At 41.2% G+C, this 20,405-nt stretch overlaps 1 protein-coding gene across 5 annotated transcripts in view; it reads right to left on the reverse strand.

Moving 5' to 3' along the window:
- Nucleotides 1–20,405, reverse strand: part of FAT3 (FAT atypical cadherin 3) — a 621,620-nt gene that overhangs the window by 321,060 nt on the left and 280,155 nt on the right. The window contains exon 4 of one of the 5 annotated variants that reach the window (XM_073215902.1): nucleotides 4,016–4,095. The exons of the other annotated variants lie outside the window; for them this stretch is intronic. Coding sequence (XP_073072003.1) covers nucleotides 4,016–4,095 — 80 coding nt within the window. The remainder of the gene's footprint in view (nucleotides 1–4,015; nucleotides 4,096–20,405) is intronic. 5 annotated transcript variants of the gene reach the window in all.

Below are 20,405 nucleotides of genomic sequence, written 5' to 3' on the forward strand. Positions count from 1 at the left end.
TGGCTTTTCATTCTTGAAGGTTTCTCCTCCTTGTGGAAAAAAACTGCTTTATAGAGGCTCTGGAGTAAATCCCAGCCCTTGTATTTACAAGCTGTGTGATCTGGGCACCTTTGTAGAACTCTCTGAGCTTCCGTGTCCTCATCTTTAAGATGCAGCTAAATATAATACCCTCCCTCTAGCTTGTTGGAATGAAATGAAATGAGAGCATATGTGTAAGCAGTTCCTATTACTAAAAACTGTTGGCTGTCACTTATCTTTCTATCTATGGTATACTGGGCAAAATTACAAGCTCTTGAGTCGGGGAGTGTGGCCCTGGGTCCTGATCTTGCTATTAGCAGAGTGATTTTGGCAAGTTAGATAGTGGGGACAATGCCTAAGGTAAGAAAAATATGAATTTTTTGTGAAGAAAGTAGTGAAGAGGTAGGTAGCCAATAATATCTGTTACCCTTCCAAGAAGAAGTGGCAATTATGACATTTTTAGGCATTTGGAACTATTCTGCACAGAAAAGAAACATTCTATAATGGGTTGTTCAGGCTTGTACACCCTTAGAACCAGAGAGTTAGTATTATGATCCTGGCAGGCTATTAGCCAGATATTCCTTTTTAAACAATTGGCCTAATACACTAAATAAGAGAGAATGTAAGCTTGATGCCGACACTCAACGGTTGTCTCTGTTGGCCAACGAAAACTGCAAATGCCAACTCCTCTAACTTCGGTCTTAAATTCTAAATTCCATACTGAATAGCCACTCTTAACATTAAAGAAAATCTTTGGTCTAAATTGTGTTTAAAATATTTTCTTCTTAGTAAGGAAACCATCTCTCCTTCTCTTCTTCCTTCCTAAAACAAAAACAGAAGGTCTTTAAAAAGATCTCTTACTGAGGTGATTTATAAAAGTAACATGGGTCTCAACTTCCAGGGATACATAGGCAAGAATCTTTGTACTGAGTCCTGGGAAAAATTAATTTTAAAATTACCCAGAGCTTTAAAAATGGTTATAAGGAACCTAAAAGTTGAAAGTTATCACCATCAGATTCAGAGAAAAGATAGGAACTTCTTTTGTGTTTAAACATCATTGTCTTGCAAATTTCCCTGCTGTGTTGCTCTTTTGCTCATGGAAAAGCAAATGGATAGTTCAAAGGCTGGAAAGGTACGCCAAATTGCCCTTGCATTTAATCAGAAGAGCCTAAGCAAATAACTGGCTAAGAAAGGGAGAGTTATATGGAATAGATGTTCCCTACGGCAATGTTCTGTTAGGATGAACCAGTATTCAAAGGTCTCAACCATAATTGGTCAGAAAAGCCCTTGATATGCCAGAATAAAATTTATTTCATCTTTTTCAGATGGGTGAGGGATGTCTGACTAAGCATGTATTGCCTCTCATAAGCCACCATCCTCCTTTATAAACTGAGGCTTTGGGATGAATAAAATGATCTGTACAGTCTCATCAGGAACAAGGATTCTACAGATCACAGGCCCAAACACTGCCCTTAGATTCCAGTGACAGAGGCCTCCACCCCCACAATGCAGAAGGCTCCCGGCTGCCCCTTTTGCAGCCATGCTTCTTGCCGCAAGGCCAGGAATCTGAGGAACCAAGGAGATGTGCCACTTAAACATGGTCCTCTGCACACAGGCAAATGTCTAGTTTCTAGACCAAGCTCTGGTTCTGGGCATTCTGGAATCCTCTGCCCAGACGGCCACCTCGTCTGTTTCCAGGGCCTGGGCAGGGTTCTTCACTGGCCCCATTCTCTAGGGCAGCCTTGCCTTCCCAGTGCCCAGGACTGAGGACTGATCAAGAGGAAGCTGTTCACAGCGGGTGGAGGGGCCACGGTGGGACATCAGAGCCAGGACACGTGCCTGGAGTGTTCACAAGCCAGGGGCGAGAAAGGGAGGGGGCGGAGGAGCGGGGAGGCAGGGCATCTTGCATTCACAGGACTTAGAGGACTCTGGTTTCCAATCAGGCCTTTGGGATTTGAATGTTGGAGGATGACATAAATTTTATTAAAAGTTTTGCTAGTTTGATTTATTACTTTCAAATATTTGTACTTGTAGTATGGGGCCTCTATTTGTTCTCTTTCTGATCTCAGACCTGCAAATGTGAAGGCCATAGGCATGTTTTGTTAGGCTGGTTAGAATGACTGCTTCTTTTGGATTTGAACTAACATTGCATCACAGTCAGGGGATTCTGCATGAAAACAGCAGTTAGTAATGTCTCTCGAAGGAGGGAAATGGGCCAGGCCACTGCAACATACTAGGCTCAGTCATCCAATGGGATTAAACAGCAGCATCCCACTTCTAGAAAGGGTGGGACTATTTGGCCACCTTCCATGGTTGAAGGTAAAGCTTCCAGCTGGACCTGAATAGCTAATGCCCCGTTTTCCACACAGCTCTTGGACCAGGCCCATTCCGCTTCCTTATATTACATATCTGTCCCCCACAGGCATCTGAACACAAAACCCCTGGTCCATGGGAACTGTAAGGTACTAGCTGACTCACCTCACATTATCTTCCATGGAAATTAATCCAATCGAGCTTGTTTTGTGAACAAGTGTCATGTGGTGTGACTGAAGCTTGAACCTCTGGTCTCATGACTCTCTCACTTAAGACAAGAACATGCAATAAGGGCTTAATTTGGGAGAGAAGCCTCTATAACTGTCTGCCTTCAGTTCAGAGCACTCCAGACAAGCAGCTAGTTAAGGGGCTCCTTCCTGACTGTGATCACAGAAAGACAATTACCCCCTTAAAAAGCCTTCTTGAAAAATACTGAATCCAAACAATGAGACTATCATTTGTATCCTCATTTTGGACCCTTCATCTTTAAAAGCAAGGCAATGTGATTTGTGCTTCACTGTGTACAATAATTTTTTTCCTTAATATTGAAAACTCCACGGTGGCTTTAATTTCAGTTAAGATCAGAAAGCACCAGCATATGGTGCATGAAAGCAAAATTAATTATGGCCTCAACATCCCTTCTTAGTTCTTTCTCTTCATCATGCATTAATCTCCTGGGTCCTGTTCTACATGTTAAAATATGGAGTATGAATTGTTGTTAATATGCTGTTGCCAGGTTAAAGTCCTAGAGAATGTGAAGATGTCAGAAAACAAATCCCAGAGAGAAATGAAACACTGTTTTCCTTAGCTTATGATTACCATACAAATAGACTCCTGAATTTAAATTACAATGAAGAAAAAAAAAAGATTCTTTACATTCACTTAAATACACTGACAAGGATGGAAGGGCAGCTGATCTGCAGTACAGGGTTCTTTTCACCATTTCTACAGTTTCACATGCAAAAAACACAATCAGACAACACGCTCTCACTTTGAAACTTGGAAAGTATCGTGTTGCAAAACATTACAGCAGACGACATTTCTTGAATTAAAAGCAAAAATCTGTTATCTTCAACCACAGGGAAAAGTTATTATAAACAACGTATGGAAAAATCTAACGAGCACGTGGAGTGGGGTAAAAAAAATGACAATTTCTCTAAGTCGAGCTGTGAATGTTTCCAGGATCAAAAGCTTAATTTCGGAAATGTCTGGTCACATTCAACTATCAGTTATAATCTCAGTGAGGAAAGGTTATTTTCTAAGCAATAACACGTCCAGAGGTGGCTATGAAATGGCATTAGTATATAGCATGAAACACCCATGACTGAACTGGGAAAAGTACTGTCTTTAAATAGATTCTTGGAGAGGCCAATTCCCAGACAATCCTAGGAGGGTGGAGAAAGGGATGTGTCTGGCTATCTTTGTTTACACACCTTTCTTGTACTTTGTCTTTTCTCTCCTTGACGAACTGGACAATAACTGTACATTTTTAAAGATTGAGTTCATATTTTGCCTGCTCCCTGGCCTCTTGGTGTGGAGGGTTAATGCCTGGCCTCTAGACAGAATGAGTCTCCTTTGGACCTCATTGCTTATAATCTCTCAGAATGAGAATTCTGGCAAATTTACTCTTTCACTAACTCATCCATCCATTCATTTACTCAACTGGTATATACTAAATACCTACCATTTGCCAGTCACTGTTCAAGGCAGAAAACACAATGGCCAACAGAGAGACAAAAGTCCTGTCTTTGTGGAGATTCCATTCTAGTGGGGGAAGTAAAGAATGAGTAAAATAAATAGGTTTTATATATACATATATATATCTCATTAGGTAGGGATAAGAGCTAAAGAGAAGTGGAATTGCAGTATCAGATGGGTTGACCACGGAAGGTGGTGTGAGCGGGTGACACGCAAGGAAGGCCCTGAAGGGAGGGGGTGAGCCGGTTACATGAGGATCAAGGGAAAGAGTCTTCCAGGCAGCAGGCCCAGCAGGGACTGGAGCCAAGAGATGCCCCAGTGTTCAGGTGGCATAAGGAGGGGAGTAAGGTGTGGACAGGGGACAATGAGGCCTGTCCTTTGCAGCTGAGGGGAGAATTTGGGCTTTGGCAGAGTGAGACGGAACTGCTTTGAGCATCTGTAGAATGGTGAACATTAATTACAGAGCACGCCTCTGATGTTGTGAGGATTCACTAAGACCCTGGTAGGTATCAGTCTCAAAACCAGTCAGGAGAGCATTGGTACCCTTGTGGCATCAATGCCTAACCACATACATGGTCACCCATGCTTGGTCAGGAGCACCCCAGAGGGCTGAGGTGCCCCCACAGCAGAGCACGGCTCTCTGGAAGCACCAGGAGGCTGTCAATCTGAAGAGCTTTCCTGGTTGGGGATGGGGCTGTGGCACCCCTACTAAGGATGATCCTGTTAAAAGTCCAGCTTTCACAGTGTGATTTATGTCCTAGGTTGGGAGAGGCAGGTCAGGCGACGACAGACACGGTTTGTCCCTGTCATGTTTGATTAGTGGTTATAACAGATTGGTGGTTCTACACTGATTTTTGAAAAGCAGCCAGCTTCTCTCCACCAACATCCTTTTAGAAATATACATTTTCATGTTGAACTGAGTATTGCATGCCCTGAAACAGACAAGCTGAGGTTCTCCTCTGCACTACAGGGCCTGACAGTGGGGCTTGCTTCACCCACAGAGAAGCTCCCTTAGTGCAGTGACGTGTTGGTTTATGATCATTCTTGTCTCGCCAAAGAACCCGGGATACGGGGGAAATTAAAGCTATAAAGGGTAAGGAGCTGTTTGGTCCATAGAGATCAATAAAAATGAAATGAAGTACTGCAAAAATTGTTACAAAACTCCACAGGAAGAAGTGAGCTGTGACAGACGGCCCCTGCCTACCTTGAGGGATGACTTCTTACTCCTTTGGTACCCCCAGGCCTAGCACAGTGCCTGACACAGAGTATGTCTTTCAGACATATTTGTTGAGTTAATTAATTCATAACTAATACATAAAACAAGGCATAATAATATCAACTCATTAAAGGCGAGAGAAGGTGAATTTATTTCTGATGAGCTCACAATACAGACCAACTCCCCCAAACACACACGCAACCCAATATTTTCAATGTTTTGATTTTCATAAGGTTCAAAGACAATTGGCCCTACTTTTATCATCACCCCTCCCTTTATTTTAACTACCAATACAATGGTTAGCCTTCCTCAAAAATAAAGGATCTAAGTAGGGTAGTTTAGTGACCTAAATTTGCCTGTTGCTTTTGATTTTGAGGTATAAAATTCTGATTGCAGAGAAATTTTCTATAGGTTCCCTAGATAGACTTTTAAACCTATTATAGATAAAGTATGTGAGAGTTTTAATCCTGTGAAGCATCATATAAATTACAATTATAATTATTATTATGATGTCTATTAGCAAAGACCAACTCCCATACTGTTTCTGTTTATGAAAGTAGAAAGCATTTCCCAAATAATTACCTGCATCCCCCACCCATATATCAAATCACATTAAAATCAAACATGACAGAAGGACAGTGTCACAGAGGTAGAAGGTCACTGAGGCATTGTCTTAACCATCCACCACTTCAGTTAATGTTAAATAAGACCTGATCCAGAATTGGTGCTGCAATTCCCAAGCCCTTTGAGCACCTTGGATAAAGTGATTTACCAAGCAACTCATGAGCACTTTGTTTTCCTTTATGAACCTTAGGAAATTTCCAGTATTATGTATATTCTGACTACTTGCAGACCACGTCAACATAAAATTTCTTTCAATTTCTCAGAGGCAAGTGAATCCAGAGATGACATTTTGAAAATAGTTCAGATGTCAAATGGGAGTTTAAACAAAAGCAATTAGGCAAGAGAATTTCACCCATGGTTGGTTTTTCAGAAAGGTGTCAGCACTTTTTGCCACAAATGGAGTTCAGAAATCCTTGTGCTATACTAATAAATGATACATATTATCCAAAGCATGTATTCATTTGTTCATTCATTCATTCATGGTCTTTAGAGCATCTTTGATGTGTAAAGCACTGTTCTTGGAATGGAATACAATTGCCTTATTCTCCACTGTAGCCTGGTGTCTGGTATGCAGTAAATGATCAATAAACAATTCTGAATGTTGAATACATGAATGAGTAAATAGATGAATGGAAAGAAACAAACCTTTCCCTGCTCTGAACAATCTTATTTTCTTGTAATAGAAATGCCAGTCCATTTTCTATACTATGAATGGTCTGAAAATTAACGACAGAACTTGGTTTTGTCTTGTTTTGTTTCCTTTTGCTGCAGATACCTTGGATGTTGAAGACCAGAAAAGGACAATGGAAGAAGCCTAGAAATCACTGCAGAGAGAAAACCTCCCCCTTTCTTTAGCTGACAGGAGTCTAAGTAGACAGTGACAAAGGAAGTTGTATAACTGAAGGGGAAACTTAGCCAAAGAGGTACGCCCATGGTTTACTTCAGAGTAAGAGGGTGCCAAGCAAGAATGCTACTTTGAAGGTATGTGGACAACTTGAAGGGACATTAATTACTGGAATCCGAATGATTGTCTAGTGGGCAACAGCGAAACCTTCACAGTTTAAACAATTTATGTAACAGGAGGTTTATAAAAAGAAACCTCACTTATCTACTTACTGTCTATGATGAATTTGGGGGGAAAAGTGGGCTTTTTAAATAGTTGCTTTACAACAATGTTCCCTTACCAGAAATGGGCCAGAATTGCACGGCCCCACCTGGCGTTGTACAGAGCCAGCCTCTGCACCAGGGCAACAGGCCTACGAGGGGAGCAAGAATGGTCTGTGGTCACTGAAATAAATGCCATAAAGCCCAGCTACTGATGCCGGGGTCTTTTTACTCTGTGGGAGGAGTCCTCAAAGTCAGCCTGCAAAGCCTAGTGATTCTCAACCTATTTACTATTCTCATACCTTATTTATATGATGTTTCAGGAGATGAGAAGCAGCAAACTAGAAGGCAGAACCCTGGCAGAGAGAGGCACACTGATGAGAAGTGAGTGCTGGCAAGCTGAGCTCGAGTGAGGAGGTGTGAAAAGTACTGCATTTGATGGCCTCAGACAATAATGAACAGTCCGAACAGAAACCTCATATCCCTGACAGGTGACATAATTTGCAAGGTCCAGTGCCAACCGAAAATGCCAAGCCTCTTGTTCAAAAGTTATTAAGAATTTCCAGACAACGACAGCAGAGCATTAAACCAAGCATGTGGCCCTTCTGAGCACGGGTCCTGTAGGACTGCGAAGGTAGCAGGCCCGGGAAACCAGACCTGCTTGTATCATTATGTTCAGTATACTATGCTCCAAAATTGAAAAATTCATTTAATACACTTTGGAAAGTGATCCAGGAATATAGGTTTTGTTAGTTATTGTTTTTGGGCACTTCAAAGATCACACTTCAGTTACCTGGGAAAACCACTATGTATAATTTCTCCATCTCAGGAGATACTAGGTATCACTAAAATTCCAACATACAGCAGCTTCAAAACCAAGCTCAGGATTCACCCTCAAACACAGGCTTTTTCTTTTATGGAAGTTGTGTTGGTCCTATAAACAGCCTGTTTGTTCTTTAAGGCCTGAGATGTTTCCTATTCTTCGGGCTCCCCCCACACTGAGGCACAGAATCCAAAATCCATACAGGTTTATTAAATCAGAGAGGTGAAAGCACAAAACTATTTAAGTCATTTACTTGTTATAACAGCCCAGCAATGCACTGATAGAGACCTACTAAAAACATCTCCAGTATTTCAAAACATATGCATGTAAACAGAAACCCACCAACCATGATGGATTAAGTCTACAGTGAGATTTCAGAGACTCTTGATTATCACAGCCCACTTTACACTGAAAGTCATTTCATTGGGCACTGAAAAATACTTAAATACTAAAATTACAGAAATATGTCTAAATCTAGTTTTGCAATAAACCATTTTAACAAATATCCCTCTTTCCCGTGCGTGAACATCATTTCTTCAAGGGAAAACATTTCTCACTGTGACAGAAAACAATTTAACTAAGTAAAAAAATGAACACTTTAGTATGTACATAGCCAAGATGAAGTATGTCTTTATAAAATAGGAGATTTTACCGAGAAGAGAAATTAACTTAAGTGGTAGGAGGTAAAATTGGATTTGTCTGGCCTAACTGAAGTATCAGTATCGGTGACATATTTAAAAATGGTGCACTGGCGAAGGTGCAGCATTTTCTGCCTGTAATAGTCTGTTTCTCATGTGATGGATTTATTTTACATCTCCTCACTCCTGTTCTCAGATGTTTTCTTTCCTAGGACAACCAATAAATATTATAACCATTTATTATTGCCAGAAAAAAAAATTGCATGAAAATGTTAATATTATTTACTTAATCTTTTCATTTTAAAGCTGTGTGACAGCGGCAATAAATGACAGTTGCTGGTGAAATAATTTGGACTGTAAGATCTTGAAGTGTAGGGTCTTTGTTGAGTCATCCTTAGACCTCCTAAGCCTAGCACAGTTCCTGTTATACAGTACGTACTCATAAAACAGGAACATGTACTATACATCTGAGACCTTCAAAGTATTTTTATCAGATTTAAGAAAGGATTATTTATAAGCAAATTCTGCTGGAAGGCAAGAGTATTGAATTTAATATCAATGGCAAGAGTTAATATTTGTTGAGCACTTGATATGTACAAGGCTAAACTTAGTGCTTTATAAAATACATTCTTCCATATCATCCTCATAACAACTCATTTAGTATCCCCATTTTTCTGATGGGAAAGCTGTGCTATGAAAAATTAGTAACTTGTCCATTGCCATATGGCCAGTATGTGAATGAGATTGGGCTCTAACTGAGGAGGAATCCATGCAAAATTCCTAGAGGACAGGTGACTGTCAAGCACATCTTGTTCAACAGGTTAAGGATATGCAGAGTTGTCTATAAGAGGATAATTCACTCTAGAAAAGATGGTTGGAAAATTTTCCTATGGAACCCTGCAGATAAAATTTAAACCAGTAAATATCCATCTAAGCACTTTTAATAAAGAGAGACAGGGCTTAATTCCAGGGCATGCCGGAGACCACAAATATTTTAGGTCCCGACCTAGAGAATTTCACAAATGAAAGATAAAAAGTGGTGGTCAACATTCAAGCTAACGTAGATGGAAATTCCCAGCAATAATGTGACTGATAAAGACAAATACCTTTCACTGATCCCTCCGCATTTACCAAATCTAAAGGCTTCTCCTAGCCTTTAACCTTTGTACAGCAAATAACATTTGGGAACATTTCTTCTTTCTTAGGTTTCTCTCCTGACTTGGTTTCTATAAAGGTCTGTTAGGGTTCTTTCACTTACATAAAGAAAAAGCCATTTCAAACGTTGATGGCAAAATTATGTATTATTACTACACGGTATTTTAGACTCTCTGAGCAAAGAGCTAAGTTTCAGTAATGTCTGGACCAGCTACTAGAAAGTCTTCAGGGTTAAGCCTATCAGAGCCTGTCTCTCAGCTGCTTCATGCATACAATCAGTGTTAGTTCACTAGGGTTGCTATAACAATACCACAAACTGGGTGGCTTATAAAACACTAGAAACTTATTTTTCACAGTTCTGGGGGTTGAAAGTTTAAGGTCAAGAGACCAATAGATTCAGGGGCTGGTAAAGGCCCATTTCCTGGTTGATAGACTACATCCTCTAGCTGAGTCCACACATGGTTGAAGAGGTGAAAGAGCTCTTTGGGTCTGTTTTATAACAGCATTAATACTATTTCTGAGAGCTTCAGCCATAACATTATTATTTCCCAAAGGCTGATCTTCAAATACCATCACATGGGGCATTAGGTTTCAACATAATGAATTTCGGGAGGATGCAAACATTCACATACAGTTCTCAGGTTCAATTCCACCACAACTAGAGTCCTAATAACAAATCCTCTGAATCCTAATAACAAACTCCTGGAAGAAAGAATCTTGATCCCAGTGTCAGGGAGAGAAGGACCTGGGAGCAGTACTCACAGAAAAAGGATGGTGGGGTGAGCTGGGCAAATATTTCCAATGTATTTTATGAAAAAGTATCTTCTCTGTGAGATCTGAGCCTGGCACTCCTTTTCATTATCCCATGAAGACAGTTTTCACCTCTCATGTCCACCTCTCCTCAGAATCACCAAGTCCTGGTTAACTATTTCTATAGAGTTTTCACTCTTTGATGCCACTGTCATTTATAGATTCAAAGACTATCAGAAGTAGAGATGGTCTCAGGGCCTTCGGTGGCAAATAAATATCATTTCTCATAGCAGTTCTCCATCAGTGTTAGGTTGAAATGCATGCCAAGTATGGGCATAATATGAAAGGCTGTTATGATCGATTAATGATGTCTGCCATGGGAGCAGGAAATGCAGTATCAGCACACATGTCAGGTATTGATATTCTGAGTCTTGTTCAAATGGTATAATTTACAGGTGATGATTCTGAGGCCTATACAAATGAGATAAACGTGTCCATTGTTTTAAGAATAGTTAGTGGCAGGGTCTGAATTAAAATCTAGATAACCCAACTACTTCTACTGGTGCTTTTCCCAATACATCTTACTACTTTATTCTTGGGAAGTAGATATATCCAAAATAGAGAGAGAAGTTTCTGGGAGCCGATGAGTGACCATTCTCTTATCAAAATCTACTTTTCAGCCACAGCTTAATTTAGATGACCACATTTATGGAAGTCCACACGGCAGATGGACACAGTCTTATAAGACGGAAATTAGTGGACCTGCAGGTAAAGTGCTATACACATTTGTAGTTTGCAAATGGCCTAAGGCCTTCCTTGTACAATGTGAATCCTGAATTAGCAAAAAAAAAAAAAAAACCTCTCCATGTGAAGACAATATCATTTAATGATCATTTAATGTTTATTGAGAGGTTACTACATGCCAAGTATTTCTTAGAATACTTTACATATTTTAAGTCATTTAATCTTGGTGGAAAGCCAATTCATTACTGTAATTATTCCCATTTTCACAGAAGAGGAAACTGAAGCTCACAGAGGTTAAGCAACATGTCCAATATCACACAGCTAAGAAGTGGTCAAGCTGAGATTCAATGGCAAAGACATCTAATTCTAGTGTCCAAGCTCTCGAATACTACTCCACGATGTTTCATGCCTTCCCACAGTTAATATGAAGCCCAGCTATGACTACACATGGCGAAGTACCAACATACAGACTGCTTTCAGTAACTCTCTACATGTTGGTTTTGTGATTCGGTTAGCCTTCCACAGGCTTTCCTAGAATAGTCAACCTTGATGTGAATAAAATCTACAAGTTTCTGAAACACTTGTATATTTTTATAAGAATGTCCAGAAGCTAGGAAATCATTCAAAGAAGATAGAGAATGATAAAACCAGAGTATAAAGTGGTAGCAATACAGGACTAGACTTCAGGCTCTTAAGGTTAATGGTGAAACTATGCTTCATCCTGTAGTAATTTTCCGGGTAGAAACTCGCAGTGCTGTGAAAGAAAAGTGCTTCTAGAGAATCAGCTTGAAAAGGCCGAGAAATGAGCGAGACTCTGACGAGATCCTGATATTTGAAGCACACTGAGTGCCAGTTAATAGTGACATCCACCGGGTCTCATATGGCTTGTGTGAAAACTGCAGTCGGCCCCCTGGGACATGAAAGCACCATATGCGCGTCATGTTCCCCAAATCCTGAAATGATTACAGTGATTCAATACCTCGCAAATCTTTCATCAAAATGTCCACCCCTTTTAGAACTACCCAAATAATTAAACTTAACGAGATCACAAGTGCTGCAAAACAAGCAAACAACTGTGTAACTAAAGCCAGGTGGCTAGTGCAAAAGTGGCCAAGTGTTAACAGGTCTAGTAAGAAGACTGCGTAGGAGTCAGGGGCCTCTGGTTCTACGGCTCCCTTCACTCCTTTAGGGGAGTTCAGTCTTCCCATGTGTACCCCGAGGCTGCACCTTATATGGGTTTCCTAGGGCTGTCATAACAACATACCACCAGCCGGATGGCCTTAAACAATATAGATATATTCTCATCCAGTTCTGGAAGCTACACATCCAAAATCAGGGTGTCAGCAAGGCCACACTCACTCTGACAACTTTAGGGGAAGGTCTTCCTGACTTTTCCCAGCTTCCTGTGGTTGCTGGTAGTCCCTTGGCCTCACTTGGTTTGTGGGAGCATGACTCCAACCTCTGCCTCTGTCTTCACCCAGCCATCCTCCCTCTGTTTATGTCTCTGTGTCCAAATTTCTGGCTTCTAATAAGTATACCAGGCACTGAATCAGGGTCCTACCTCATCCATTATGACCAAATTGTAACTTGATCGCATCGGCAAAGACTCTATTTCCAAATAAGGTCACATTTGTGGGTATGGGGAATTAAGTCCTTAACATGTCTTTTGGGGGGGACACCTCAACTCACAATACAAATGTTCTTACAAAGAGCATGCATACAATCATCTGGAAGATTTTCCTGAGCTCTAAAGTTCTAGGATCATGAATGTGTTTACTGAGCCTGCTCACATTTTTCAAATTTGATAGCACTTGTCCTTAGCATTGTGGACCATTAATCAGACCAACCATAGCTCTGTGTTGACCAGCTGGGTGACCTTGGGCAAGTCACCTACGTGCCCAGAGCCTCAGTTTCTTTCCGGGATTGTGGTGAGAGCTGAATGAGCTAATATGTGAAAATACCTGCATGACTCAGGGTCCAGGGTGCACCTGCACCCTGGGTTAAGGCTCCTCTTACCACCTTCCTGTCTATCCCGCACACTCCAGGAGGCTCCCTAACAATGGTGTGGAAGAATGAAGAGAGGAGGGCAGTGGTTTCAATTAAAATTCACTGTTCTCTCACAACAGAAGAAAGTAATAAACCAAAGCTGTAAATTACTGTTGTGGAATTAATGCCCAGACAGAAGAAAGAAAAGAGAAATTTATGACCTTAATCAATCTCTTTACACACACACACACACACACACACACACGCACATGCACCCTCCATCATTGGCTTTATTTACATGACTCTATCACCCTCCCAAATAATTCTTGGTAATTTCCAGTAGCAGCTACGCCAGCAGCTGAGCCCCAGGAGCAGGCTGGGTATCTAGGAACACCACCCCTCCTCCCCACCCCTGTTCAGTGAGTGAGCAGGATGCAGGGGCAGCAGAGACAACCAAGTCACACTGCAAGGCTCACAGAACACCCAGCACCCCACGCCCGGGAGGCACCTCTGAGCCTTCTACGCGTTCAGTGTAGGTTCCTAGCCGGGCAGTGGCATCATTTCTCTTCTCCCAGCTTCTGCCCGCTTCTCCCTCTCTTACCAAAGAGTTCCTCACCCCTGCTTGTAATTCATTTCTGTACATTAGCAACTGGAAGTTTTTTTTCCAACTAACAGTCATATTAAGTCAAAGATCTGGATCTCATAGACAGGATAAAACATGCTATTGCCTAACTAGTAGCCCTGTGCATTGAAATTTGACTTAATGCGGGGGTCAAATGTTTCCTTCCTATTACGGATGGTGGCACCAGTTCCCACTTAGCTAGGTTTTTACAATCCTGTGATGGACCCAAAGACAGGCATCTCGGACTCTCAGTGCTCATAAACCTACCGGCTCCCCTGGGTGTGTAAAGTGAGCACTTAAGACAAATACCAGAAACCTCCAAGGGCCTTAATCTGGATACATGACTGTGGAATCCCACACTGAGGTCAAATGGATTCCTTTTTTCTTTTTTCATCTACCTTTATTCCAGGGCAGAAAGAATCCCACATATTTATCTGTCAGAAGGCTGATGATGTTCAGCAGGAACAGATTTGGAGCTGCTTAAGCATTTCAAAGGACTAAACCCTGGAACCCTCCAAACACTCCATGCTGTCTTCTGGAGAACTCTGTTCAAAACTGCCTCTCATGAGAATTTTGTTACCAGACAAATTCTCTCCAAATACTAGGGATCATTTCATCTGCACTGATTCTGTTCAAAGTTTTGTTACAGTTTTGTTTTGTTTTTTTCAAGTGGTTTGATTTCAAGTATTCATAAAGCCTTTAAAATACAAAGAACATGGAGTCCGAGGAAAGTGGGAGGCAGCTTTGAATTTCCTCCTTTTTTATTTCACTTTATTATTACCACCTTCCTGTCCGCATCCCACACACTCCAGGAGGCTCCCTAACAATGGTGTGGAAGAATGAAGAGAGGAGGGCAATGTATGTATGTGTGTGTGTGTGTGTGTGTATCTGTATGTCGATATAGATGTCTGTACATATTTTCTTAAGTTAGCAATACCATTACATCTCCATAAACAGTTATTCATCTTGTCCAGGGTGCTTCAGTAAGGGCCATATGGAATACAGTCCTACAAAATATTCCACCTTATTTCAGTAGATCTCAATGAAAGCAGTTTTACCCTCTCCCCCACCCAGGGGACATTTGACAATGTCTAAAGATATTTTGGCCATCACAACTAGGGGAATGGGTACTACTGGCATCGAGTAGAGGCCACAGGCATTGCTAAATGCCCCCCACAACAAAGGACACCTCCCCAGAACAAAGACTTATCCAGTCCAAAATGGCCACAGTCTTGAAGTTCAGAAACTCTGAAACTGATAACTTACATTTGCAGTCAGCATCCAACACAATCAAGCCACAGGGAAGAGAGCCAGCATCCACATGAGGAAAAAGCTATTGTCCTTTGCAATGGCCTGCATGGACCAAGCCCTCTCTGCACTTCGGGGGACCGCCCCCCATTCCCCTCCCACACCTCCTCCCACGGTTGTGAGCTGATCGACTGGGGGAACACACAGCCTCCCAGGGAACATAATGACAGTGCAGAGAAGTTCCCTTTGTCCTTGCTCATTTGGAACACATTCACAGGGATGCAAAGGTCACCGCTGAATTTAAATAACCCCTTGTGATACATCTGCATGAGCCCGATTTGTGCTATTGGACTTGCTGGATTAAATGAACACAACTTAATGTTCTACAGGACAAGGCCTCCTTTCATGGCTGAAAGAGGGAGCGAGGGTGATTTACAGTTTCATACATACTCATTTGCCACATTATCTGCTTTGTGCCTGTACTTATGAATATCAACTCATCATCCAGGAGCCATCTCTACCCATTCAGGAGGATTTAGCTTTCCATTAGGAAGGAATAAGGAATAAGGACAGTAACAAGAGATTTCTATAACGTTTACTCCGAAGAAAAAGCACCAGTATTTGAACCCTGGTCCCTCACCTTGTATTTTTTCTTCTTAATCCTGGATTTTATACATAAAGTAAGGTTCCCTTCTGTTTTCCAAGAAAAGGTACTTCTCTAAACAGTTACCACCAAAGAGGGCTGTGCATAAACAAAGGGCTTAGCATACTTATCATATCAAGTTATTTTTAAGTACTGTCTTATGAGCTAATGCTTTTGTTATAATGATATACTAATATCAAATGTTTGTTTATTCATTAAAGCACGTATGAATTCCACTTAGTAACAAATTCTGCTTAATTCTATGTATTTAGAAATAATACAAGTGTATCCAAACATTTTATAACTCAGATTTGTATTAACCACAAGTCTTAGGAATCAGCAATGTTTTGCTCATGGATGATTAAAGAGAAAGGATTTTTCATTTTGCTCCAGTTCATGAAACAGAAAGGATATGAGAGTTGATTTTGGGGGTAGGCAGAGAAAACACTGTGTATTCACAGCCTAATCTCAAAATTAAAGCACTGTAAGGTAAGGGTGTGTGGATAAATTATAAAGTTGGCCACCTCGTCCTCAAGTGTACTACTCAGCACTGTGTTACCACCCGCCTCTTTTCCTTCTTTTTGGATACTGAAGTCTAGAGCCTAGCTGACCAGGATCTCCAGGGGAACAAGATCAGCATCACCTGGAAACCTGCTGGAAATGCAAGTTATTGGGCTCTACCCTGGGAATCTGTAGTCTAATAAGCTGGACCAGTGATTACTGTCAGGCTAAAGTGTGGACTAGATTTCTCTCTCTATTTGTATCCCCTTGCTAATAGTTACCTACTATGTCTTCTACCATATACAAAAGGCATACTGATAATATTTGGAGTTGATGAAAAAAAACTAAGGACAGCCACTCTTTTAATAAGTTACCCCTCCAATTTTAATGGGGAACAAGGTCTCAATCCAATGATACTAATAGATATGGGTAGAATTTGAGGTGTTCTTGCAGTAGACACAGGTTTGAAAAAAATCTCCTCTTCTCAGCCCACTTGGTGGGGAGAGCAGCTGGTCTACCTACACATATAGTACATTTTGGTCAGGTATCTGAAGATGCTCACAGTAAACAATAGAAGGCTGAGCATCACCTCCAATCAAATACAGGTGGAGATGCTCTTGACTGCAGAGTGGGCCAGACAGAGCTGTACAAGTGCAAGAAGGAATACTGGAAGCCCAGGCCCTGGATAATCAATTGGCCGAAGATCTGGAGTAAGCAAGGATCACTTTCATAGACACAAGCTCTTCACACAAAATATGCTAACACTGGATCTATGCTTAACAGTGGCAAAGGAAAGAATAAAGGAACCCCTCTTACGTATGCTTTGTCCCTCTAAAATAATTATTTTCAGTAGGCTTCTCAGAAGAAGGACCTAACACCCAAGATATTTTAAAATGTAAACATCACCAAACCAAAAAGCAAAAGAAAAGAGATGTGCATATTTGCAACTTCCAATATTTTACAATACTCCAGACATTTTTAAGTCATTTAAAATTCTTATTCTAATGGTATAATGTCTCTCAAACTAGCTCAAGAAGCAAAGAATGGCCTTTCAAGGTCAATTCAATTTGTTTACATTCCCTAGATGGTTTTCTGGCTTCTCTCTCTGCTGATGGATTCCTTTTCTTGGACCCACTTTAAGTCTGGGAAGCCCTTGCCCCAGCCCCCCTCTGACAGGTTACTCTGTTCACAGCTGATACTCCACAGAGTTTGACCATTTACATTTTTTTATAAACTGCTTTACATTCTTGCTAAAGCACAGTGGATGTGCGATGGTGGGTGTGGGATGCTATTTCTCCCATGAGACTAAATTTCCTGAAAGCAGAAATTGTCTTATACTCCTGTTGTATCACCCATTCTGCCTACACTGGGGGTCTAGAACAGCAACAGGACATAGCAGTGCACAATCCACTTTGTTAAACTTAATGGAAGGTTCCAGCACTACAGACCAACCAGTGAGAAAAGACCTTGCTGCCTTTCAAAGTATGCCTCCCTTAAAGATGGGGTATCTACATCAGTTGCCGAGTTTCAGTGTGGTTCTGCAAATCTCAACTTGCAATTCAAGTTCTTGCAACTCACAGAAACTCTGTTCTAGTGGTGGATACAGGATGCTTAACAGGAACAAGTAACACTTTCTGAAATCTACTAAATGCGGGCATGCTGGAACCACAGTAAGTGGTTCCATGCTATAGACATGTCTAAAATAAATATTCTGAACCTCCCACACCTGCTCCTCAGGGCAGCAGGGATGACCAATGACCAATCAGCTTCAGTTTTGTGACAAGTGTTAGACAGAAGCCTCTGAGCTCCTGCTCACCCACAGAGGTGAGTGAACATCGGTCTGTTGGCTTAGAACACGTGGACAGGGCTCCAGTTACTGACGAGCTCGGGCACGCATGTGCAAAGAAGCTGCATTTGATTGAATTCAACTGCTCGGCCTGGAATTAATCAAGAGTTCTCTGTACAGGCCAGAGAGGACTGCAGAGCAATATAGCTTTTGTTTTTCTTCTAAAGCCCCAGAAATTACTGAAGAAGGCCCACAGACTACTGATTCTATGTGAGTTTAGGTCTGATAGGAAAAAAACAAACAAACAGATTCTTCAAGTAGAGAATAGAGAAATCTCTCTCCCTTCCTGGGTCCAGGACATCTGTTATCTGCTGCAAGCTGTGGACCATAAGTATTGACATTATTTGGGTTTGCATGAATCATTTTAATCTTTATTAATTACATAGCACGTTGCCAAAACAAAACAAAACTCTATACATTTCAGCTCTACCACAGAGGAAGGAATAAGGAAAGGTCAGGTGACAGGAGTCCACATCCAGTTGAAAAAAATCTAAAACATAAATCATTCCTACATATACTGGTTAGGTACACCTCCTGCTCCGTTACTGAAAAATGTTCCATGAACATAACTGTTTCAGGCAAATGACTTTATAGAGAGACAGGAAGAAATGCCAAAAATTAAAGTGTCTCTTTAGAGAGTGTGTTGAGCTGGCTGAGGATGGTTCCATAGTCAGCATTATATTTAGAGCAACAAGCTTAACAAGAATTACACTGGGCTTGTGGTTCTGCAAATCTCAATAGAAACAGACAGACTAATAACATGATTAGTATAGAGCTTTGTAGTTTACTAAGCTTTAAAACACATCATGACATTCAGTGTTCCTGAAACCCCTGTGGAGTAAGCAAGGCCACTTTCATTTTTCAGGTACAAATCTGAGGTCCACCGAGAGATTAAATAATGTGGCTGCAGTCGGAGTTAACAAAGTCAGGATGGGCTATCGACGTTGGCTGCCGAGTTTCAATGTGCCAGGCACTGTGCTAAGCATTTCACACACTGGGACTCCTAGACTCTTTGTAACAATCCTTTCTCACTAAGAACTGAAGGTCAGACTGGTTCCGTAACTTGCCCAGATTCAAAAACTGCTGAGGCCTAGAGAGTCTGATTTAGGCTATGTTTCCCCTGCTGTGGTCAATGGTGTTTCCCAGTCAGGAAACAGAGAGCAAAGACGTGCAAACCGAAACTTCTAATCCCCAAATGCTACCTTTTCCATGAAGTACTCTCTAACCACCATCTTCACCAGCCTCACACTGAGTGAAATCTTCTACCATAATCAGTTACCACACTCTCACTGTATCACCAGTATTTGCTGTTTTGTTCACATATCTTTGGGTGCCTGAAAGACTTGGACCATATCTTAAGTTCATAACTCTATTTAGTGGATTTTGTTTGAAACCAGTGGGCACAATGAATGCTTGGCGAGTGAATCCATGGATGGGCAAAATCCAGTGTTTTCTTATCTTGACTCTTGAGAATTATAATATATGCTATATATTTCTTTTAAACAATTAGAGAAGTTAGTCCAAAATGTCATTCCTGGCACAAATGCTTTTTAAAAATCTATGGCAAAGACAGAGAAATTATAAGTATGATTGAGGCTCTTATGATGCAACATGGGCCAAACTGTGGTGACTCAGGATTTTCTGAAAACTCGTGTGCAAACTTTTAAAATGGATGTGTACAAAACAGCTTTTGTTACATGATTCTACACATTCTCCTCTGCACATAATGTGCAGTCTATACTCTTCACATCCCACCCAAATTCTTCCCTGTGACATTTACTCTTTCTTTTCAGTCATAAGTGGAGAAAAAGAGCAACTGAAACTGCCCTTCTGCAGTGTCTTTTAACTTATCCAAAAGAGGATGTGGGACTCATAGTTAATGACTCAAGTGGCAACAGAATCAAGAGTGAAGGCACAGATCTGACCAGGGGTGTTTCAGATTCCAAAGGAGCTGGTAAACGTGAGGATGTCTGTGCCCTCAGCTTCTTTACCGTGACCTTTTTGGGTCTTTGCTCTCTCTCTATATATATTTTCTTAAGTATCTGAATCCATTTCTCTGCACCATATCCCACAAAGCTCTTTGCTATCGTGAGAAAGTGAATCAGGAGGGGCTTCACAGCACAGCCCAGGGGATCCTCAGATGCATGGGGACAGTGCCCTACTGAACAGGACTCAGAAGGGCTGTGAAGGGCTCTGAACCTTTGAGTCTTCTCCTTCAGTGTCAAGCAGGCCTCAGTCAGACACGGACAGCTGATGACCACTCTGTCTAATAATGAAGGTCAAGTCAAATCCTCAGTCAATGCTCTTCCAATGCTAAAATCTGATTAACCCATAATTGGAGAAAAATTGGTAGTTTTACAAACAACTTGGCATTTTCTTCTAATTATGTTAACGGGAATCTGACATTTATAAAACATTTGTGCTTAGCTGTATGTTTCTACTCTATCAACAATAGGCAGAAGAAAACAACCTATCA

This window comes from Manis javanica, chromosome 11, assembly GCF_040802235.1.
Source record: "Manis javanica isolate MJ-LG chromosome 11, MJ_LKY, whole genome shotgun sequence".
Lineage (NCBI taxonomy): Eukaryota > Metazoa > Chordata > Mammalia > Pholidota > Manidae > Manis > Manis javanica.